Source organism: Rhinopithecus bieti, unplaced genomic scaffold (genome assembly GCF_001698545.2).
Source record: "Rhinopithecus bieti isolate Rb0 unplaced genomic scaffold, ASM169854v2 scaffold_425, whole genome shotgun sequence".
Taxonomy (NCBI): Eukaryota; Metazoa; Chordata; class Mammalia; order Primates; family Cercopithecidae; genus Rhinopithecus; species Rhinopithecus bieti.
The window spans coordinates 4,186,696-4,210,781 of record NW_016803361.1 but is presented as its reverse complement, the minus strand read 5'-3'; the positions used below and the strand labels follow the sequence as shown (position 1 = coordinate 4,210,781).

At 40.4% G+C, this 24,086-nt stretch overlaps 1 protein-coding gene across 6 annotated transcripts in view; it reads left to right on the top strand.

The window, feature by feature from the left end:
• Positions 1 to 24,086, top strand: part of ERLIN1 (ER lipid raft associated 1) — a 55,099-nt gene that overhangs the window by 20,242 nt on the left and 10,771 nt on the right. For 2 of the 6 annotated variants that reach the window (XM_017880879.1, XM_017880888.1), the window contains exons 9-12: positions 2,730 to 2,821; positions 10,568 to 10,657; positions 11,517 to 11,596; positions 14,215 to 16,769. In XM_017880879.1, coding sequence (XP_017736368.1) covers positions 2,730 to 2,821; positions 10,568 to 10,657; positions 11,517 to 11,596; positions 14,215 to 14,436 — 484 coding nt within the window. In that variant the 3' untranslated portion in view covers positions 14,437 to 16,769. Of the gene's footprint in view, positions 1 to 2,729; positions 2,822 to 10,567; positions 10,658 to 11,516; positions 11,597 to 14,214; positions 16,770 to 22,296; positions 22,415 to 22,492; positions 22,724 to 24,086 lie in introns of those variants that run through there. The other 4 variants (XM_017880896.1, XM_017880910.1, XM_017880870.1 and 1 more) reach the window with 4 other exon arrangements.

Below are 24,086 nucleotides of genomic sequence, written 5' to 3'. Positions count from 1 at the left end.
TGTCAGTGTCTAAAGATGCAGTTTGCTGTAAAACTATTGTTGGAAGCTTAAGGAGCTCTAATTTTATATGAATAGTACCTTGAATTAAATATTTAATAGAGGAAAGAGCCTGAAGCTGTGTTAGGGTTGAAGAGAGTGCTCATATTTTGTTTCTGTGTTGTAATGGTAGGAGTAGATATCTTGTTGGTATAAAGTTTGGTTTTCCATTGTATGTGATTGTATATCTAAAATTAGACCTGGTTCTTTATAATGTGCCTCTAGGGAAGCCTTGCTTCTCTTGACTCCTGATGGTCTTCTCTTTTATGTATCCAGGGCTGGCTGGGAATGAGAAGACATGAAATTAGTTTCTAAGAGGATCCCTTTTAGGGGAATACTTACTGTGTTTGAAATGGCAATATTGTTTTCGTATGACTGGTACTGAAAAGAAGAAATAAAAGTCTTCAGGAAATTTGGCTGTTATGTTAAAGGGACAGATGCTGGAAAAATAAATTTGCACAAGTCAAGGATACCACAGATGTATAAATACTGGAGGTCCAAGGAGCAGTAATACTGCTTTATAAGGTTATTTACTTCTGAATCCTTTTCGTTACCATGCATATTTTTATTGTTTTTTCTTCTTTTATATTTTTCTTTTCCCTCATACCTCTCTGAGCTCATACAGAGTTTTATTTCTTTTTCTTATTTATTTATTTTTTGACACAGGGTCTCACTCTGTTGCCTAGGCTGCAGGGCAGTGGCACAATCACGGCTCACTGCAGTCTCAACCTCCCAGGCTCAAGTGATTAATCAATCCTCCCACCTCAGCCTCCTGAGTAGTTGGGACTACCAGTGCATGCCACCATACCTGGCTAAATTTTGTGTTTTTCATAGAGGCAGGGTTTTGCGCTATTGCCGAGCCTGGTCTCAAACTCCTGGGCTCAAGCAGTCCTCCTGCCTTGGCCTCCCAAAGTACTGGGATTACAGGTGTGAGTCACCACACCCAGCCTGTTTTCTCTTTTTCATTGTAGACTAGGCACTCTTCTTTTAAAACTGTAAAGTGTAGAGTGCCAGGCTAGGTAGATTATGGGTGTGATCCACTTATTTAAAAAATATTTGTAGGCGGGGCATGGTGGCTCATGCCTATAATCATAGTACTTCAGGAGGCTGAGGCCAGTGGATCACCTGAGGTCAAGAGTTCGAGACCAGCCTGGCCAACACGGTGAAACCCTGGCTTTAGTAAAAATACAAAAATTAGCTGGACATGGTGGCAGGCACCTATAATCCCAGCTACTTGGGAGGTTGAGGCAGGAGAGTCGCTTGAACCTGGGAGGCGGAGGTTTCAGTGAGCCGAGACCATGCCATTGCACTCCAACCTGGGCAACAAGAACAAAACTCCATCTCAAAAAAAAATTTTTATTAAAGGCTCAGCATGTCTTAGGCTTTAAATATGATTGCTATGGTGATGGAAAAATGAATATTGTGTGTTTTCTGCTCTCAAATAAATCATAGTATTCAGACTGTCATTTGATGTCTTTATCAATGTTATCAGAGGAAAGAGGGGAAACTTTGAGGGGAAGTGTTTTGGGGAAACTATTGGAGTTACTTTTCAGATGATTCTGGATCTTTCTTAATTTTATAGACTATTGGAATTCCAGAATTAAAAGCTACCTTGAGATGATCCAGTATAACCTTGCACCTGATAGTAGTGTTTTCTTACACCATTTCTGCCACGTGGTTACCCAGTAGCTACGTGTACATGCTTAGTAATAATGCCAGCCGTTTCCGTTATGGGTTTAGTATCCCTTATCCAAAATGCTTGGGACCAGAAGTACTTTAAATTTTGGATTTGTAAAGATTTTGGAATATTTGCATAGACATAATGAGATATCTTGGGGATGGGACCCAGGTGTAAATATAAAATTTATTTTTGTTCTTCCTTGTTGGTATAGTGGTTAGTTTGTTTTTTTATTTTCCAGATATTTATTTATGTCCCATATACACCTATAGTCGGAAGGTAACTTTATAGAATATTTTAAATAATTTTGTGCATGAAACAAAGTTCACCTTAAGTGCTTATGTGTGGAATTTTCCACTTGTGTCATAATGTGGGCACTCGAAAAGTTTCAGATTTTGGAGCATTTTGGATTTCAAATTTTCAGATCAGAGATGCTCAACCTGTATTAGACACTGGAAACCTTAGAAAATTCTCCTTATACTAAGCCCCAGTTTACTACCTAATAACTACCACCTAGTTACATCTTCTGTGCAACAAATATGGCCACTGCACATGGGTGCCCGCCTGAGGAGGGCAGGGGCTGAAACCCAGCTTCATTCTGCATGTCAAACCATGCACCTGCAGGACTGCATCTGCCCAGAGGCTGGTGCCATTTTCTAATTGGCACAGAGCTACTGTATGGACTAGCTGGAGGTCTAACAGCAAAGGAAGTATTGATATATTCCCTTCCAAATCACAGGCTTTACACAATACAAATAGGAGAAGAAAGCCAAACTAAAATTCAAATGTACTAGATTTTTTTCCTATCTCTAGGTGACTTTGGGCAAATCATTGAATCTTTCAACCTCAGATTTACTATAAGTAAAATAAAGTAACACCTCTCTTAACCTACCTTAATGGGTGCAAAAGCTCATGTTGAAAAAACGGTTCTCCGACTCACTATAGGGTCAGAATTACTGGCTGTGACTGCACATAAGAGAATCATTTCTAATTTTTATAACATTTTGCTTCACAGGGAGGCTGAGAAGACAAAACTCCTTATAGCTGCACAGAAACAAAAGGTTGTGGAAAAAGAAGCTGAGACAGAGAGGAAAAAGGCAGTTATAGGTACTTGGATTTCTCTCTGAAATGATTGTCTCTAAGTACATTTGTTGTTTGTCCTGTTCTTTGTCAGTCTCATTTTGGGTATCATGGGACTCAGTAAGATTGTATCATAGGTAGTGGGGAATTCTGGAATCTCCACTGTACATTCAGATGTTCTAATGCCTTTAAAAGTAGGTGAGACCACTACTTAATGACGTGCTGCATCATGTTGTTGGCTGCCACTGTTGTCTCTTTCAAGAACAGGGAGAATGGGTAGGGTTTATAGGCAACTTGAGTCTGTGGATAGCATTTTCATTTGTACAGATTAAGAATAGGGAAGTTTTTTGACCAAAGTTTCAGATTGCAGTATGCATCCTTGTTGTTGACATGCACTTCGTTTTACCTGGATAGATAGTGCCGTTTATGAAAGCATGGCAGGGTTGTTTACAGTTCATTTTGGATTACAATGGCTTCCCTTATACTCTAGGTCACTGTGTATTAGACTGCCCTCTTTGGCCTTCAGTTGATGCTGAAAGTTTAAGACATCGTTAATTAAATAATTCAATTATATGGGAATGTACAGAGAACAATATAATGAAAGCTTAAGATTTTGCCTTATTCCCTTCAGGTCAATTTTATTTTTTTTTTAGGAAAAAAATTAAGTATCTGAAGCCTCCTTTGTATGTTCGCTGGTCCTACTCCTTGACTTTTCTTCTCAGATTAGCTTCTATTCTGAAGTTGATGTATATCCTTTCTGTCCATATTTTTATACTTTTACTGTTAAGTGTGTAACAGTTTATAAAATTGTTTTACCTGTTTGAAACTACAAAAATGATATCAAACTCTTATTTTACAACTTGCCTTATTTTCACTAACATTGTTTGAATTTTATCCATATTGATACATGTAGATCTAGGGTTTTTTTCTCTTTTTTTGGCATTTTATCCTTATTCTCTGTGAGATGGTAGATCGTTTATTTTTAGCTGCTATATTTTCATTCTATGAGCAGACCTAGTTTTATTGTAATGAATTACCAACGAAGAGTAAGGTAGCTTCTAGTTTTTCCTTATTACAAACACTACCACAATAACATTCTTATCCAGTGCCTCCTGGATACAGTGCACATGTGCAAGTTTCCGTAGAGTAGCGTTACTCAGTGTATGGTGTGGGCCAGTGCCCTATCACTAGCTTTTCGTTTCTAAGCCTTAATGAGATGAGTACAGAAATTGAGAATGAGTGTTTAGAAGTTTTTATAGCATTTTAATACAGCAGTTTTATGTCTGTTGAATCAAAATAAAAAATCAGAGCTTATATATTTATGTTTTGTTTTTTAATTTCTTTTTTCTAGTACTATAATTTGTTTTGTTATAGTTTACAATTTATTGGTTCCTCATAAATTGAAATACACACACAAAAAGGTAAGGTACTTTTCCACAGGTAGTTTGAGAAGCACTGCTCTAGAATAGCTATCTCAAAGTAAAATTGATGGGTCATAGGGTAGCATGTCTTCACATTCAACATATTGACAAATTGCTCTCTCAAGTACTTCTTTGATTTTACTGTCTCTTCAACAGTATTTGATTTCCAGTTTCTGTGCTGCCGTATTTGAATTCCCATTTCCACACATCCTTCTCGGTCCTTGGAGTTATCAGACTTAAAAATTTATGCCAGTTTAATGGAAGACATGGTATCACATAATTTCAATTTGAATTCCCCTGATTGTTAGTAAAGTTGAATATTGCTTATTGGTTATTCAAGTTTCCTTTTTTTTGTTGTTATATGAATTGCCTATTGTCCTTAGCCCATTATTTGATTGCTTTTTTGCGTTGATTTGTAAGAGTTTTTTGTATCTTTTGGATACTAATCCTTTTTCAGATTTATGCATTTCCAACATCTTATTTCAATTTGTGGTTTGTCTTTGAACTTTATAATGTCTTCGATATACATATATGTGTAGTTTTTGTATAGTCAAAATCATTAGTCTTTTCCTTTATGTTTTGTGCTTTTCCTATCTTAAGAATTCTTTCCCTAGTCCAAAGTAATACTTTTATTCTAAAAGTTAAAGTTTTGCTTTTCATATTTAAGTCTTAACCCATCTGGAGTTTATTTTGATGTTGAGTATGACATAGGGATTCAGTTTAATTTTTTCAAATGGCAAGCCAATTGTCTCAGACTGTTTATTGAATAGTTTATTATTTCCTCTACTTATTTCTAGTGCCATATCCATCATATAATAAGATACTATACATAATTTGTTCTGATGCCAGAATCTCTATTATTTTCTAATTTTTTGGTCTCTCCTTCCTCAATACTACTTTTTTTAAATTATTGTAGCTTTTATGTTAAGTCTTGCTATGTGGAGAGTGAGTTGTGTAACTATTCCTCTTACCTGTTAACTATTCCTAACTATATTTAAAATTATCCTGGACTCTTCTAGGCCCTTTATTCATCCACATGAATTTTAGAACCAACTCCTTAAGTTTTGTGAAATATTGTGTTGAGATTTTGATTGGAATTGCATTGAATGTATACATCAATTTGGAGAAAATTATGATATTGAGTCTTATAAATCTATTTCTGTATTTATGAGAGATGTCTTTTAAAAAGTGTCATAATTTTCTTCTAAAGTTCTTGCACGTTTATTAAAGATTTGTTCTTATATACCTTTATGTTTTTTTGTTACTGACTTTTTAAAGGCACCTTTTCTACTTGGTTTTGTGTAAGTGTGCTGTTGATTTTTTTATTTAGCAATATTGCTGGAGATGCTCTTATTTCTAATAGTCACTTAGATTTCCCATGAACAATCATATTGCCTTCAGACAATAGGTCATTATCTTCACAGAAGTACAATTTTATTTTTCTTCTTTATAGTCACATACCTTTTATTTCTTCCTATCTTACTGCTTTAGGCTATGACTTCTAGTACAGTGTAGAAAAGAAAGTGACAAACATTCTTGTCCTTAACTTTAAATAGTCCCGGTGGCATTTACTGTACTTAACGCTGATTAATAAAGTTTCAATCTGTACTTGCCGAGAGCTTTTATTTTGAATGGCTGTTAAAACTTTCAGAGTATTTTTGAGACAGGGTCTCACTTTGTCACCCAGGCTGGAGTACAGTGGTATAATCACAGTTCACTGCAGCCTCAGCCTCCTGGGCGTAAGTTATCTTCCCGCCTCAGGCTCTCGAGTAGCTGAGACTACAAGTGCACGCCACCACACCCAGGTAATTTTTGTATTTTCTGTAGAGACAGGGTTTCACCATGTTGCCCAGGCTGGTCTTGAATTCCTGAGCTCAAGTGATCCACATGCCTCAGTCTTCCAAAAGTGCTGGGATTATAGGTGTGAGCCACTGTGCCCAGCCTGAAATTTTTTTCTACATATATTGAGATTTTTTAAAGCTGTTAGTATGGTAAATTATATTAACAGATTTATCTTTGCATTCCTGGGATAAACATCCACTTGGTCATTATATAGGTCATTATATACATTTTTGTGTAGTTTGCTGATAATTTCTTTAGAATTTTTACCTTTATTTTCATAAATGAGATCAGCTTATAATTTTCTTACACTTTTAGTGTCAGGTTTTTTGGTATCATGGTTATACTGTCCCCAAGATGAGTTGAAGAGCATGGCTTCCTTTTCTGTGTTCTATTGTAAATCAGATCATTATATATCAGATCTGTATAACTTCATCTTTGTAGGTCTGGTGGAACTTGTAAAAGCCATCTTAGTCTTGTGAGGTTTCTGCTTTATTTTTGTTTGCTTTTTGTGGTAATATTTAACCTATTGATTTAATTTCTGTATTGAGTATAGGTCTATTCAAATACATGTTTCTTTTTAAGCCAGTTTTGGTAGTTATATTTTCATAGAAAATTGTTCATTTCATCTGATATTTCAAATTTGGGGGCATAAATTTGTTTGTAGAATTCTCTCATGATTTTTAAAACTTCTACCAAATCTGTGTGCTCCTTTTCATTGCTGATACTGTTTGCTTGTGCCTTTTCTTTTGCTGAATCAGTTTTGCCAGGGGTCTGTTTTATTTCATTCATCTTTTCAGATAATTGGCTTTTGGTTTTGGTTTTGTTGACTGTTACTTTGTTTTAATTATTTACATGTTTTAAAAATTATTTCCTTCCATCTTTTTTTTTTTACTTTATTCATTTGTTCTTTTTTAACTTCTTGAGTTGGATAGTTAAGTTTCAGTCTTTCTAGTGGAAACATGGAGGATTATAAATTTTCTTCTAAGTACTGCTTTAGCTATGTGTCACAGGTTTTGAAATGTACTTTGTTTATTGGTGTTCAGTTTTAATTTTTTTTTAAAAACCTTTTCCTTCTAATTTCTTCTTTGGCTCATGAATTATTAAAAGTATATGTTTCAGTTTTTGGTTTAGCAGGTTTTGAGGGGCTACCTTTTTATTGTTGATTTCCAGTGTTACTACATTGTAGTCAGAAAATAAGACCTGTTATATGGATTCTTAAATATTTGTTGAAAATTACTTTGTGGCCTACCTGTACGTGGTCCTTTTTTGTAAATGTCTGTGTGCTTGAAAAGATTGAATCTGTGTTCTCTGGTTGTTGGATGCAGGTTTCTTTATACACCCATTTGGTCAGGCTTATGAATTGTGTCATTCACATCTTCTGTATTCTTCTAATTTTTGCCTTCTTGAGCTATCAATTACTGAGAAAGATGTGTTAAAATCTCCCGCTATGACCATGGGTTTGTTGACTTGTAATTTTTTTCTTTATATATTTTGAGACTATATCATTAAGAACATTCTGGTTCATGATTGTTATATCTCCGTGGAGAATTGCTTCTGTTTTGTAATAACTTTTATCCCTAGATATGTTTTTAACTTAAGAGCTATTTTGCCTGATAATATAGCTATACCAGATTTTTCTTGGTTAGTTATTTTCTTGGTGTACCTTTTCCCATTCTTTTACTTTCAACTTTTCTATGTCATTATGTTTTAGGTGTGTCTCTTGTAAACAGCATATAGCTGGATTTTGTTATCTTATCCAATGTGAGAATCTGTCTTTTAACTGGTGAGTTTAGTCTTTTTATATTTATTGTGGTTACTGCTATATTTGGATATGTTTGTATCATTTGATTATGTGCTATTTACCATGCATTTTCTCTGCTGCTTTTCCCTTTTCTGATTGGTATTGAATTGATTGAATTTTCTTTTCTTTTCTTCCTTTTACTTGATTGGAAGTTTTACATTCCATTTCTGGAATGTATAACTAGTTGTTAATCATTCTATCCTCTTTTTGAACAGTACCTTAGAATGCTTTAACTCTTATCACTGTCCTCCAGTCTTACATCTTATTATTGCATAGTATTTTAGTTTCATGTTGTCTTTATCCTCCCATTGATTATGATCATTATGATTAATCCTTGCAGTAAACATTTATTTTGATTGGACTTGTGTTGAGTAATGTTTTTTCCTCTCCATTGCTTCTGGTGATTTTTTTTTTTTTCTAGTAATTTTTTTTTCAGTGAAGACTAAGGAGTAAAAGTTATCTTCAGTCCTCCTTGGTCTGAAAATGCTTTTATTTCATTCTTGAATGGTAATTTAGCCTACAATTCTAAAGCAAGCTAATTTTTCCTTATCAATATGGCAATATTATTTCAATTTTGTTTGGCTTCTTGTACCTATTTACTACGTATGCTGTTAGTCTAATTGCTCCTTTTGGGTAATCAGCCTTTCTTCTCTTTTTGCTTTTGGCATGTTTCTCTCTGTATTTGGGTGTTCTTCAGTTTCACTGTGATGCGGCTAGGTAGAGAAAAGGTCACTTCTTAACTGGGCTGGTTGGTAGTGTTTTAGTTCCCCTTTCTTTCATTAGAGTTGCAGCCCTCTAGAGGTCTCAGTTTTATGCAAGGGTCTTAGTCCTAACATCACAAGGCCTCATCTCCTGGTCTTGCGTGGGTAATAACCCAGGTCCCATTCCCTTCTTGTCTAATAACCACCCCAGGGACGCCACCATACAGGCTCTTGGCTCCCCCTTGGCTTAAGTCACTTGAGGATCTCTCATTCTTTCTTACAACTCAGCCATGCATTAAAAAACAAGTTTGCTAAATTTCATCTGGCATTTTAAGATGTTGTTAGATGTATAAAGGGTTTTCTCTCTGGCCTTTTGCACCATTTTTCTAGAAGTCTGGTTGTGCTTTTTATTGATTTTATTCCCACATGACAGAGAGCTTTGTTAAATGAGACTACGACAATAGTTCCCCTAGGCTGAGGCAGCATTCTCTGGGTTCTAGCTGCAGGCTTCAGATCCCTCACCTTTTATTCATGTTTTATCTTGAGTTTCTCCTTACAGTTCAGTTTCTAGCCCCATTGAACACAGTAGTTTTTGGATGGTGTAATATAGATGGATTTTACATTGGTGGAGAAAGAGGGAATTATTTCCTGGAGTAGTTCGTAAAGCATACTGTTTTCTGGAAAGAAAAAATCGCTTGGAAGTTTTCTTTCCGTTATGCACTTTCTCTAGGGGTCAGAGATAAGATGTCTTAAAATACCCATCTTCTTTGAAAAGGAGAATTGAGAATGTTCTTTAAGAATAGCAGTGATTGAATGTAAAGTGTAATTCGAGTCCTTCTTCCTTGTCCTGGGTCATTTGGTAGGCCAGAGGTTTGTTAAAGATGTTGAGTTTCCCTGCATGTACTTGCTTGCCGCACCAACATGTTCACTCCCAATGCTTGTTTTCACCTTCTCAAATGAATCACCCTGCTTTCTGCTTTATTTCCCTACAGCAGTTGGAATACTCCTCTTCTGATACCATTTTCATCATGTCATTTCCCTAATGGTAGCTTAACAGTAGATCCTGAGTACAGTAAAACTAAGCTCCTTAGCCTGTCACTTGACAGAGGTCTCCTAGCCCTCTTTCTGTTCTTATTTTTTGTTGTCTTGTCGGCTGGCTCCGTATCACCTCTCCATTGTGACTTGTTCATTTGTGATTTCTTGTCTTTCTTGGTTTTGTTTTTGTTTTTAAGGCAGGGCCTCACTCTGTCACCCTGGCTGGAGTACAGTGGCATGATCATGGCTCACTGTAGTCTTGACCTCCCAGGCTCAAGAGATCCTCTTGCCTCAGCCTCCTGTGTAGCTGGGACATTAGGCACGCATCATCATGCTTGGCTAATTTTTTAATTTTTTTGTAGAGATGGAGGTCTCACTATGTTGCTCAAGCTAGTCTTGAACTCTTGGGCTTCAGAAATCCTCCTGCCTCAGCCTCCCAAAGTGCTGGGATTACAGGCGTTAATCACCATGCCTGGCCCTTCTTGTCTTTCTCTGTGCTTCCTGGCATGTCTTCTTAGGTCATATACATTATTTCCTTTAAGGTTGCTTCCAGAAGGCCTTCCTTGGTTTAACTTGTCTCACTCATTCTTTCTTTCTCCTGCCAGATTAGTTAATTGTCCTGTATTGCCATGCATTTATGTTGTTCTGTTTTTGTTCTCTGGTACTTTCATAAAGGATGTTTTTTCCCATTAGCTTGTGGACCATTGCTACAGAGTTGCATGAAGGACTGGCACTTTAACCTTTTTTACTCCTTCCCACAAAACTAGCACTGTCAAAATAGAACAGTAAATTAGGAAATAAATTCCCTTTTTTCCTTTGAGTAGTTTATGGTCTGATTAGATAAAACTTAGTGAAACAATTAGCACATAAAACTTTCTGTAATTAAGTGTTAGACTGTGTGCTGCTGGTTTGAAGTGCCTCAGGTACTACAGAAATGGTTTTGAATGTGTCTTCTTATGTTATATGATTATAGAAGCAGAGAAGATTGCACAAGTGGCAAAAATTCGGTTTCAGCAGAAAGTGATGGAAAAAGAAACTGAAAAGCGCATTTCTGAAATCGAAGGTACATTGTGGGGAGAGGATGAAGCTCTGACTGTCCTGAACTGCCTCCTCTCTGCCTTTGATTGTGGTGGGTGAGAAGGCCATGGAATAATCTGGTCTGGAGGAAGTAGCTGTCCTGATGATATGAATCAGTTTTTTTTTAATTGCTGTCACATATCCAGCTTTTGGGTTTGTTTGTGACTGTGGGTAGCTCAGCTTTCCTTTTCTTCCTTAAATTGAGGCTTATTAGCTACCACTTTATTTTCAGGCAGACAAGATCTGAAAATTACCCATAATCGACTGTAAAGAATATACAAGATAATAAACCCCATCATCACCACCAGTTTCTTTTCCACCTGTCCAAAATAAAAATAAAATTGAAAAAAGTTTTCATGGAGGGCCTCACACTCCTTGATTTCACATAGTGAGATGTTGATATTCTTAGCTCAGTCTTGAAGTCACTTGTTTATATATTACTGCTTCCTGTCTGTCTCTGTTGACTGATTCTCGATCAAATTTGGAGGGGCTGGAGACAATGCAGTAAATAGAGCTTTTATGTCTGGACTTATTTTGCTTGAAGCTTAGTACCTGGGTGGAGTATGAGGCTTTGAGTGATAGGAGGTGGGAGAGTGGGTAGAGGAAAGAAGGAGCAACTTAGAGTAGAAAACAAGTGGGCTCAGATGAGCTGAGAGTTATTTGACAGTGAAAAGAGTATTCCTCTTGGAGAAATGGCTGTCTGGGGACTGGGACTCAAAAACTGCTAATACGTTTTTTAAACTTTCGATGTGAAATAAGCAGTCAAAATATTAGGCAGTGGGGAAAGGGACTTTTAACTAGCTGAGGGAATGGATTGACACCTTTCCTTTGTTTTTATTTGCTAGATGCTGCATTCCTGGCCCGAGAGAAGGCGAAAGCAGATGCTGAATATTATGCTGCACACAAATATGCCACCTCAAACAAGGTGACTGGCTCCCTGGCCACTTTCCTAATCATGCATGTCGGGTTTTTGCTTTCTCTTTTCAGGGGCTCTGATATGATAGAAGTGATTTTATCCATTGTCAAGAAAGTGTTGTGACCAAGACATCCTCCAGAATTAGTCAGTCAGCAAGAAATATTTCACATTCATTGGGTAGGGAACTTTATATAGTCCCTTATAAAACTGGGAAGCTTAGGACAAAGGCTAACGTATATAAACACAGGCCAAACGCCATAAATCCATGCTGTATAAGGCTCAATAATTAGTCAAGTTGAAGGTCTTCTGAAATAAGAGGGACAGGAGAAGAGTAGAGTCTATTTACAATTGCTTTCCAAATAAGGTAGTTTTTTGGGTAGATACTTAGCTTGGTTAGAGCAGTGTTTCTCATCAAAGGCATTCCTGGCATTTGGGGTTGAGATACTTTTTCATCATTGAAGACCATCTCATGCATTGTAGGATATTTTGTATCCCTAGCCCTTGTCTACTAAATGTCAGTAATGGTCACCAGTTGTTTTAACTGCCACACACACAGACACGTATTTCCATATGCCCCTTGTTGAGTACTCCTTGTTTATTGGATTTTTGTTTTGTTTTGTTTTGTTTTTGAGACGGAGTCTAGCTCTGTCGCCCAGGCTGGAGTGCAGTGGCACGATCTCGGCTCACTGCAAGCTCCGCCTCCTGGGTTTACGCCATTCTCCTGCCTCAGCCTCCCGAATGTTTATTGGATTTAAAAAACTATTCCAGTCATGAGGAATTTCATGTGGGATAACTTAAGAAGGGAGGTTGGGTGATCTGTACGTGATAATTTGGTGTAAGGACTGGGGTAAGCTGGCTAGAGGGTACAGGGCTAGTGAGCAGGGGCTATATAAGAGGCAGCTAGAACTCTGATAGTATTCTGAGAAGGTTATTGTGGAGGAGATTAGAAGAGATAAAGGATTGAGAAAGAGATTACTAAAGTGGATGATGCAGTTTGAAGGATTAGAGTCAAGATATAGACAGGGCTTTCAATTTAGAAAGGAACAACATAATCTGTATTTAGAAGAAATGATAAGATATGATAGAATGAGAGTTGTCAGTACTTTGAAAACCAATATACTTTTTAAAATGAACGTAACATTGAAAGACAGTTCTATAGACACAGAATGGAATTTGACCAAGAGAAAGGCGTGGCAGGAAACTCCAGTTGAGGAAGCTAGGAGTCCAAATCTAATGGGAGAAGCTCATCTGGCACAAGTTTCAAGACCTTGCCATTGAGGTCTACCTTATTCAGAAAGAGGCAGTAGTTTTATACCATTTTGAAAAATGTGACTCATATACTAACCTATATTAAAACGGCTTGAGGAAGAAATGTGGTTGTACACTATGACCAGATTTGATTTGAGTGTTTTGACAGAGGATATGAATCACCTGGGGAAGATAGAGATCCAGGGAGTGAAAGATGTCAAAGTGTAGAAAATAAATGCTGTAGGACTGTGAAGGACAAGATGGACTTTTGCCTGGGGGACAGGCCAGGACTCAAGGAGAGGATCTGAGAGGCTTTGAAAGGCATATGTTCCAGGGAACAGTGGAAATAGATTTTAATCAAACCCAGATAGATTCTGGTTAGATAATCTTGGCATCCTGATTTAGACAAAACACTGTGACAGAGGGAGGTCTGGTGGTCAATGAGTTTTAATCAAACCCAGGGAGATTCTGGTTAGATAGATACATCTTGGCACTGATTTAAACAAAACAAAACTCTGTGACAGAGGGAGATCTGGTAGTGGACAAATATCTGTCTGTCACAGACAGCTTAAACATCCAGCTTCTGGGGAAAGGCAAAAGACCGGATCAGATGACCTCTTGAGATTTTATTCTAGTTCTAGAATTTGTTCAAGAAAAGCAGCACCAGCCCTTCCTTTGAAGTTCTGCTCTCATCCATTGATCTGTGTATCTCTCTCAAGAGAATCAACAGAGAACCAGGCATGATGGCTCATTCGTGTAGCCTCCCTGGAGGCTAAGACGAGAGTATCGCTTGAGCCCGGAAGTTTGAGGCTGCAGCAGCGAGCTATAATTGAACCACTGTATTCCAGCCTGGGCAGCAGAGTGAGATCTCATCTCCAAAAAAAAAAGGCTGGGTGCAGCGGCTCCCATCTTTAATTCCGACACTTTGGGAGGCCAAGGTAGGAGGCCAGGAGTTTGAGACCAGCCTGGCAACATAGACCCCATCTCTATAAAAATAAAAATAAGTTTTTTAGAAAAGAAATGAACAGAAACTCCAGACCAATTCCAGGTTGAATTCAACTAGATGAAATGAAAGTCACTATAGAAATATTAGTTATTATCATTAGTCATCACAAATTGTTTTCTAACCTCCCCCATCCTTTTATTAAAAAGTAGACAGCTTCTCTTGCATTAAGTCAAGAGCTTATTGAAGGAATTTTAAGTCAGGAACGCAACTGTTAATGTGATAGCCACTCTCCAAAGTGAGAGAGGGTCATTGGCAATTATTCAGGCTTGACTCGTGATACTCAGAAGAGCAATAGGAGAAATGTATGTAGAGAGAGAGAAGACTGTTGCATCAGAGTATCCTGATGCCTTTGCTCTTGTTTGCTCCCACACAGCACAAATTGACACCGGAATATCTGGAGCTCAAAAAGTACCAGGCCATTGCTTCTAACAGTAAGATCTATTTTGGCAGCAACATCCCTAACATGTTCGTGGACTCCTCATGTGCTTTGAAATATTCAGATATTAGGACTGGAAGAGAAAGCTCACTCCCCTCTAAGGAGGCTCTTGAACCCTCTGGAGAGAACCTCATCCAAAACAAAGAGAGCACAGGTTGATGCAAGAGGTGGAAATGTTCTCCATATGAAGATGTGGCCCAAGGGGTTAAGTGGGAACAATGGTTATACGGACTCTTCAGATTTACACAGAACTTACACTTCATCTGTTCTGCCTCTCCTGCGATAGTCCTGGGTAGTCCACTGATTGGAGGATATAGCCAGCTGTCTGACACACAAATGGTCTTTTCAGCCACAGTCTTATCAAGTAACCTATATGTGTTCCTTTCTAAACTGCTACTCATGAGTGAGGAAAGTCTGATGCTAAGATACTGCCTGCACTGGAATGTTAAACACTAAATACATAACAAGCTGTGTTTTCCTAAGTGGAGATCAGTTGAATAATGTTTACATTGGTCCCCCGGGGCAATGTGTGCTCAGCCATTCAAGAGATGACTGAGAAGGATATGGTAAGTTCAAGAAGACTGATTGCACTTGGGACCCAGGCCCTTTCTTTGGGATCCAGTCCCAGCCTTCATCCATGTGATTAAGATCCAGGCCACTGAAGTTCCCCAGGAAACGATCTTCCACTTGAGCAACCTTTTACTTGATACGATTTGCACCTTTCTGTTTTCCTACAGGATGGTGGTGGCCTGCAGGGACCTGAGCTTTGCTACCCAACCAGAGATTCCTCATAGAGATTCCTAATCACTAGTTTCTTGTATTCATAAGCTCAGAGATACAGAGGGCTTGGTTTGAAGTTTGGGGTGAGATGAAACCTTTGCTCTGAACCAAAGCTCTGGGGCCCTGCATTCCCTCCATTGGGTGATGACTGTCAGCCTCACTGCCGCAGGCCGTGCTTGGCTAAGGTGCCTGGTTTTAGCCACAGCCACCTCCTTGTGTGTTACCTTTCGGCTCTGACTGGCCAAGAGTGGGACAGGGCTTTAACCACAAATAGGAGCAGCATACAATTCCTAGTGATTTGCTGCACAGTATTGTATCATAATTGCAGGAAGTTTTATTTTAAAACTGGATCTGGGGTATATTCATTTGCCCCATCACCTCTGTCTAAAGGCCCAAGTCCGAGGGCTGCCATGGTCACAAGCACACTGATGCTCCTTAAGATTGTTTGTCTGGAGCCCACATAGCGTGGAACAAAAGTCACCTAGAAAGCATCCTTGGTCANCACCTCCTTGTGTGTTACCTTTCGGCTCTGACTGGCCAAGAGTGGGACAGGGCTTTAACCACAAATAGGAGCAGCATACAATTCCTAGTGATTTGCTGCACAGTATTGTATCATAATTGCAGGAAGTTTTTATTTTTAAAACTGGATCTGGGGTATATTCATTTGCCCCATCACCTCTGTCTAAAGGCCCAAGTCCGAGGGCTGCCATGGTCACAAGCACACTGATGCTCCTTAAGATTGTTTGTCTGGAGCCCACATAGCGTGGAACAAAAAGTCACCTAGAAAGCATCCTTGGTCATTGTCTCCTTCCCACCTGGCCCAGAGATGCTTAAATCCAAGTTGTTTCTCCAGCTCTCACCTCCCCCAGGAGATCAGGATTCCACTGACATCCTGGGCAGCCAGCGAATTTAATTTTCCATGAGAAACAACAGAGTTAACCTGTGGTAGTAGGAGACCTACTTCATGTGGACCTTTTTTTTCCCTTCAGTTTAACTTTTCTGGAGCAATGTGCTGCGTAGTTCGGCCTGAGTTTGTGCAGCTTGTTAAGACACCTCTTGTGTACGCTATGTTGAAGCGCAACAGAAAAGTCATGGGACCACTTCTAGACACCTTTCAGCTGTCAGGCCTGTCAGTCTCATGACAGCTTGTTGGTTGTGCCAAACACTTTATTTGGGAAAGGAAAGCCCAGATTTGAGTGGGTCTTTCCCCTGGGCCTTATCCTATAGAGGCATTTGTAATATGGAGAAAATAATTTTTCATTTTTGCTCATTTAATTCTATAAATTCTCTTTATGAATGAACTTTGTGTTCTTTAGTTCTCCTTAAAAGAACGTTTGAATTATAAAAATAAATTCTTTACCTGTCGAATTGTTGCCTCAGATGATTGTCGTGGAAAATCTGGATCACTGACCTCTGTGCTTTCATTCCTAGAGATGTTTTATAGTTACATGAGCAAAGCTGTTGCCCCAAAGTGATGGCCCTGGAGGCAGGGCTGAGGAACAGGGAAATGCCGCTGTGAAGTCTTAAAGCACTTCTGCTTAAACTCCACATGTGAGGAGTGTGCCTCCCTGTGCCCTCTCAGCTCTGAGGCTGGCCGTCTTTCAGGGTGTTCCTTTTGGCAAATATACCCTGTAATCTTGAGTCTAAATTTATATGTTGAAATGCTACCTTTTTTAAAATAAGAAACTAAATAAAATTATTTTACTATCAGTGATTTGTGTTTTTTTTCCCATGTCTTCATTTTTTTGTCATCTTAACAGGCTCCTAAGGCTGTCTTGCACATTTGAACTAGGGAGCCAGTTTATTTGCTGGTTTAACTTAACTGTAGAGGCTTTTATTATACTCTTCCCAGAATACTGCCTATCTGCTGTAAGAATGTTTAAAACAAGGTGTCCACTCTTTGCTGACTCCTGGAATTTAACAAGGGATGTTCTTCTAATTCTTTGTGGGACAGGGCCTGCAACGGAGGGGCAAGGAGGGAGGATGGAACATCAGGCTACTGGGATCCGTCCCTAAGAGCAAAAATACTTCTACGCCGAGCAGGGGAGGAGACAGACCAAGCCAGAGGAAGAACAATTTGTGTAAATTATAACTGGCAATGTAATGGCACAATGTAACCAACTTCACTATTAAGATGTTAGCGGCGCAAGAGCCAGAGTTGGACTTGCTCTTCCCAAACGTTCTATACTACCTCCTGGGGTCAATTTCCTGGTGATCTTGGGCCAGCAGGGAGTGGTAATGGGAGTTTTGGGGAAAGCAGCTCTTTCCTCCTGTTCTTAGGGGATCAACCCCATAGTATCCTATGTCAGTTGCTGTGGACCTGAGAATAATTTGAACTGATCATCCTATAGGCTATTGGTAGGTATTAAAATGAAGTGATTTCTGCCCCTTCTGTGGCAAAAGAATTTTGTGAATTGGAAACTGGCTTCTAATCGCTTTGGGATTAAGTCTCAAATGTGTGCACACGAAGTTTGTGATCTGACCCCTGCTGTCCTCTCCAGCCACCCTTCTCTAAGGTCCCTGAATGCATCTTCTCTCTGTCCCATCTCATACATTGTTCCATCTGCCTGGTTCACTTTCCTTCCCTCGTAGTGCTGACTTTCCTTGGCCAACTCCTGAGTCTGCATCACTTCTTCAGATGTAAAAGCTTCAGTTCACTTTGAACTGCTTGGCTTGGGTTAGCATCCTGTATTTTCCCCCGTCACATGTTATGCACACATCGTGTCTCTCATTATGTGTTCGATGTCTGTTTTCACAAATGCTAATCTCTGTGAGGGCGGGGGCTGTGGCTGTGCTGTTCCCTGGGGATTGTTTCTGTTGCTAATGCCTAAGATGGCATCTGGCCCATCTGAGATGGCTTTGTTGCATGAAAGAACAAAAAGTTGAATATGACATGCAGGTAAATCAGGCAAGTGAGTCATAGAAAAAAGAACTTAGGAGTGAGCCTACAGTGTCCATGTCAGGACTTTATGTGTAACCATGGGAGGTTACCTAACATCTCTGAACCTGTTTACTCATGCTTACAGGGCAACTCTTCAGTGGGTTCAGGAGGATATGTTGATGCATCTAGCTTAGAGATTTGCACATGGTAATTGCTGGGATGCATTAGTTCACCTCGTCTACAGGAGTCAATATATGTGTCTGTCTCTGAGTAGCTGTAAGTTCCCATAGTGGAGAGAGCACAGTGCCTGCTATCTGCAATTGCATAATAGAACACGTTGATTAATGTCTTCAGCAGCTATGAGCTAAGCTAGCTGGATGTTAAACCCCAACCACAGCCCTCCAGGAGCATCCCAACAAGCTGGGCCAGCTTCTCATCTTTCTCCTGGTCTCTGCCCTGGTATAAACACTTAAAATGAATTTACTGGGCCAGGCGCAGTAGCTCACGCCTGTAATCCCAGCACTTTGGGAGGCTGTGGCGGGCTGATCGTGAGGTCAGGAGATCAAGACCAGCCTGATAAACATGGTGAGACCTCATCTCTACTAAATAATACAACAATTAGCCGGTTGTGGTGGTGCATGCCTGTAATCCCAGCTACTCGGGAGGCTGAGGCAGAAGAATCCCTTGAACCTGGGAGGTAGAGGTTGTAGTGAGCCAAGATTGAGCCACTGCACTCCAGCCTGGGCAAAAGAGCAAGACTCCATCTCAAAACAAACAAAAACTAATTTACTGTTCATTCATTACTCACTTCTAGTGTCTATTTTGACATAGACCGTAACTCAGAATGATGTTTTACTTGTCTCCCTTACCATATTTCTTCTGAATTAGCACCTGTCTTTCCAATCAGTTTTTCTACTTTTTTTTTTTTTTTTTTTTTTTAATTTTAAAAAATGTGTCATTCCGGCGGGGCTCAGTGGCTCACGTGAGCCTGTAATCCCAGCACTTTGGGAGGCCGAGGCGGGTGAATCAACTGAGGTCAGGAGTTTGAGACCAGCCTGGCTAACATGGTGAAACCCTGTTTCTACTAAAAATACCAAAAAAAAAGTCTTTCTTTCTTTCTACAAATATTTATTGAGCATCTACTGTGTGCTAGTTGCTGAGGCAACAAAAAGCCATATAGCCTTGTGTGTGTGTGTGCGTGTGTGTGTGTGTGTGTGTGTGTGTGTGTGTGATGGGGCAATACAGCAAGTAAGTAGGCAAGAGTGATAGTGTGGTAAGTAAGCAGGGTATTCACTGGGTGCTGTGGGGTACCGGTAAAGATCAGCCCAGCCTTGTGGTTTCTAGGAAGCAATGTCTGACCTGAGCCACATTTTTAAGGATGGACAGGAGGCAGCCAGCCAGCTGAAGAGAGCAATGGTGGTGGTGGAGTGTGTTCCAGGCAGTGGGAGAAGCACTTGCTATTGCATTTCAAAATGCAGTTTACTGGGTCCCCTTGCCTCAGCAGTGCCAAGAGGCATGAGGAGCTGTCCATTGCAAACCTTATGAGGCTCTACTGTTACTTCATTTCGTAGCTGAGATCTAGAGAGATTACATTACTCAAGATCCCATGAATATGAGTGGCAAAGGATTTGAACCTGTCATGTTCCAGATCCAAGTTTACCACAGCCCTTTATATTTGCCTTTGAAGCCATTACGTTTAGGGTGATGGAAGCTCTAAATTGAGGGGAGATTTTAGAGGATGTTTAGAGATTTGTAGGCCCTGCAGTCGAGGTCAGGAAAAGGGATAATCAGATGGTTCATGTGTGAAGTGGTGACCTATGGGTGACTTCTGTGCCTTCTGCAGGGCTTGGCAGAGGTGCTCTCAGTAAGCTGAGCAGTATGACAGCTGATTCCAGAAAGATCAGCCCTTTGGAGCCTAGGGGAGCAGCTCCCCTTATTTGTGTTACAAAGCAAGTGGAGGTGAACAGTGCAGGGCTGATGGCACAACCCCCAGATCCCGTTTGCAGATGTGAACCACTCATTCTCCCAGTTGCTGGGAGTGTTCGTGGTGACAGCTTTTAGCAGAGTCGCTCTGCAGAAATTTTCCTCGGCTAAAGACCCCTGCCCTGGGCCAAGGTCACATCCCTTCCCTGGGGACAGCACATTCCATAAGTGGTTGATGTAGGGGTCGAAAGGCAATTTGTCCTAAACGAAATTGCCTTGGTTTTCTCCATATATAAGTCTGTTAGGGTGTGCATCTTAATAGGCACAATAACTGTAACTGGATTTCAGACACATAAGGCAGGTTCTGACACACTTGGGTGTGTCTGATGCCTCTGGCGCCCTATCACAATTCCACTCCACCCCACCTCTAATTCCAGCTGTGGCCATGGTAGACAGTTCCATGAGGCATCAACTCACTTTCCTCTGACTGCATCTCACCTCACACATGAGCTGCACTTACTGCTTTTCACCCTAGGGATCCTCCAACACTATGGAGGCTGCAGTCAGTCCAAACATATGCTCAACTCAGGCACAAGAATTAATAGCCTCTGGGACAACCCTCAACTGGTAGGAGACAGGACTACAAACGGTTAGAGAGGAGGTGACCCAAAAAAACCTTTTCAATGGAGACAGCAACCGTACTCACACAAGAGAAGCTGTGAAAATCACATTAAATACAATTTGACAGATGTTTGTTGAGTACCTGATATGTGCCAGGAAACCTAAAATGTATAAAGTAATGGGCCAGTAATGAACAACAGTAAGACAGACATAGTCTCTGCTCTCTTAGAATCAACAGTCTCAGGCTGGACATAGTGGCTCATGCCTGTAATCACAGCATTTTGAGAGGCAGAGGCAGGCGGATCGCAAGGTCAGGAGTTTGAGACCAGCCTGGCCAATATGGTGAAACCTCGTCTCTACTAAAACTACAAAAATTAGCCGGGCGTGGTGGTGTGTGTCTGTAGTCCCAGATACTTGGCAGGCTGAGGCAGGAAAATCACTTGAACCCGGGAGGCAGAAGTTGCAGTGAGCCGAGATCATGCCACTACACTCCAGCCTGGGGGACAGAGTAAGACTCTGTCTCAAAAAAAAAACAGTCTGGTGGGAAAGTAGGCCTTAACCAAAGCACTTGAGAAACTTATCAAAGTGGGAGGAATGCAGTGCTAGTAGGGTCTAAAAAAAGAGGGAGAAGATAAAGAATGAGAAAGAGAATAAGCCAGTTAAAGATCAGGGAATAACAACTCAATAAAATGGGCAAAGGATCTCAACAGACATTCTCCAGACAAGATACACAAATGGTCAATGAAAACATGAAAAAGATGGTCAACATCTTTAGTAATTAGCGGAATGCAACAAAATAGCCACTTCACACCCACTAGGATGGCTATAATAAGGCAGTAACTAGTGTGGGCAAGGAAGTGAAGCAATTGGAATCTGCATAATTTGCTGGTAGGAATGTAAAATGAGGGAACTGCTTTAGAAAACATTTTACAGTTTCTCAAAATGTTAAACAGAGAGTTAACATACGATCCAGCAATCTCACTTCTGGGTATCTACCCAAAAGAATGGGAACATGTCCACTTGCGAAGACTTGCACATGAATGTTCATAGCAGCATTATGCATAGTAGCCAGAAGGTGGACACAACCCCAAAGTGTACATCACCTGATGAATGGATAAATCAAATGTGGTATATCTATACGATGGAATATTCTATAAAAAAGGAATGAAGTACTGATGCATGCTACAACACGAATAAGCCTTGAAAACATTAGGCTAAGTGGAAGAAGCCAAGTCCTAGTTATATTAAATGTTCATCATAGACACATCCATATGGACAAAAAGACTGGTGGTTGCCTGAGGCTGGGAGGAGAGGGAATTGAGTGGCTGCTAATGGGCATGGAGTTTCTTCTTGGGGTAATGAAGAGATTTTAAAATTTGATTTTGGTGGTAGTTGCATAATTCTGTGTACACTAACAACTATTGAGGCTGGGTGCGATGGCTCACGCCTGTTATCCCAGCACTTTGGGAGGCTGAAGTGGGCAGATCATTTGAGGTCAGGAGTTTGAGGCTAGCCCGGCCAACATGGTGAAATCCTGTCTCTACTGAAAATACAAAAAAATTAGTTGGGCATGGTGGCGTCTGCCTGTAATCCCAGCTACTGGGGGAGGCTGAGGCAGGAGAATCATTTGAACCCAGGAGCAGAGGTTGCAGTGAGCCAGGATCGTGCCACTGCACTCCAGCCTGGGCGACAGAGCAAGACTCCATCTCAAAAAATAAAAATTAAAAAAATAATAAAAACTATTGAACTGTATACTTTAAATTATAGATTGTATGGGATATGAATTATATCTCAAGTTGTTATTTTTTTTAAAGGACTGAGTAATAGCATGGAGACCTCAGTTCAAGAACCTTCCAGAAATGGTAAAAAATATGCAACATAGGCGCAACATTATTAGTGAGAATGGGAGCACCGAAACATGAGACCGAAGAGGTGGTGTGAGAAGAGGGGAAGGGCAAGCGCATGGTGGGCCTTCTAAGTCTTATTACCCATTGGTGGCTTTTCCCAAAGGTTGGAAACAAAACCTTTCAAACAAAGCTTTTTGTGACAAGATGGCAGCAGCTGCCCACGGCAGGAGAAGTGGTGGCGGAGGCAGTAGCTGGGCCAGTGGTGATCCCAGCTGCCAGACAGGCAGTAGCCTCAGTGGCTTGTTGGCTACGTGGAAGACGGATGAGAAGCATGGAAAAACTGACAAGTGGGATGGATCCACTGTGAAAAACTCTGGATGATTCTGCCGGAAAGGTACTTCTGGAAAATACCAGTAGGGGAGAATTTTGGTCTCATTGACATTTGCCTCATCATCTGAATGTACTCCTGTTTCCTTGCCATAGTGGCTTTGATTTGGGATTCTATGTACCCCTTTCCAGAGTCCAAGCCCTTTTTGGCCGTGTGCATCCTATCCTATTTTGTGATGATGGGGATTCTGACCATTTATTTCTTTTTTTATCTTTTGAGTCAGAGTCTCGCTGTATCCCCCATTTTGGAGTGCAGTGCCACAATCTTGGCTCACTGCAACCTCCATCTCCTGGGTTCAAGTGATTCTTGTGCCTCAGCCTCCCGAGTAGCTGGGATTATAGGCACATGTCACCATGCCTGGCTGATTTTTGTGTTTTTAGTAGAGACAGGGTTTCGCCATGTTGGCCAGGCTGGTCTTGAACTCCTGACCTCAAGTGATCTGCCCGCATTGGCCTCCCAAAGTACTGGGATTACAGGCGTGACCCACGGCGCCCAGCCATGACCATTTATAGCTCACATAAGAAGAGCGTCTTCCTTGTGGCGCACAGAAAGGATCCTGCAGGAGTGGATCCTGGTATTTGGCAGCTGACCTTCATCACTGGGAGAAGAAGGCAGCTGCAGGAAGCCGAGTTCACCAACTTCATAGCTAAGTTTTTTGACCATGGTGGGACACTGGTCAGGGATGCATAAGAACCTAAAATATCCAGGCTCCATGACAGTCTCACCACAGAAAGAAAATAAAATAGCCAGTTCTCACAGGAGCCCTCTTTTTGCTAGATCATGCTGAAAATACAGAAAATTTTAAATGGGTGAAGTAAGGAATGTTTAAAATGTCCCTGTTTTGTCCTGAAATTTTATTCTGGATAAATAGGATCTTCTAGCAAGATATGAGAAGGTGTAGCCCTGATGTCTGGCTGTAGCCTCCTTGGTCTGCTGATTACATTGTTTTGATTTGCTTTTCTGGAAAAGCACTTTTGCTAAAAGCGGTACAGATTTTTTCCTTTGTACCTAGCAGTACTTTATATAGTATAGCTTTGTGTCACGCAGCACTTGAAGACTCAATTTAAAAATACTATTAGGCCAGGCATGCTGGCTCATGCCTGTAATTCCAGCACTTTGGGAGGCCAAGGTGGGTGGATCACAAGGTCAGGAGTTCAAGACCAGCCTGGCCAACATGTTGAAACCCCGTCTCTATTAAAAATACAAAAATTAGCCGGGTGTGGTGGCAGGTGCCTGTAATCCAAGCTATTTGGGAGTCTGAGACAGGAGAATTGCTTGAATCCAGGAGGCGGAGGCTGCAGAGCTGAGATTGTGCCACTGCACTTCTGCCTGGGCAACAGAGCGAGACTCCATCTCAAAAAAATATATA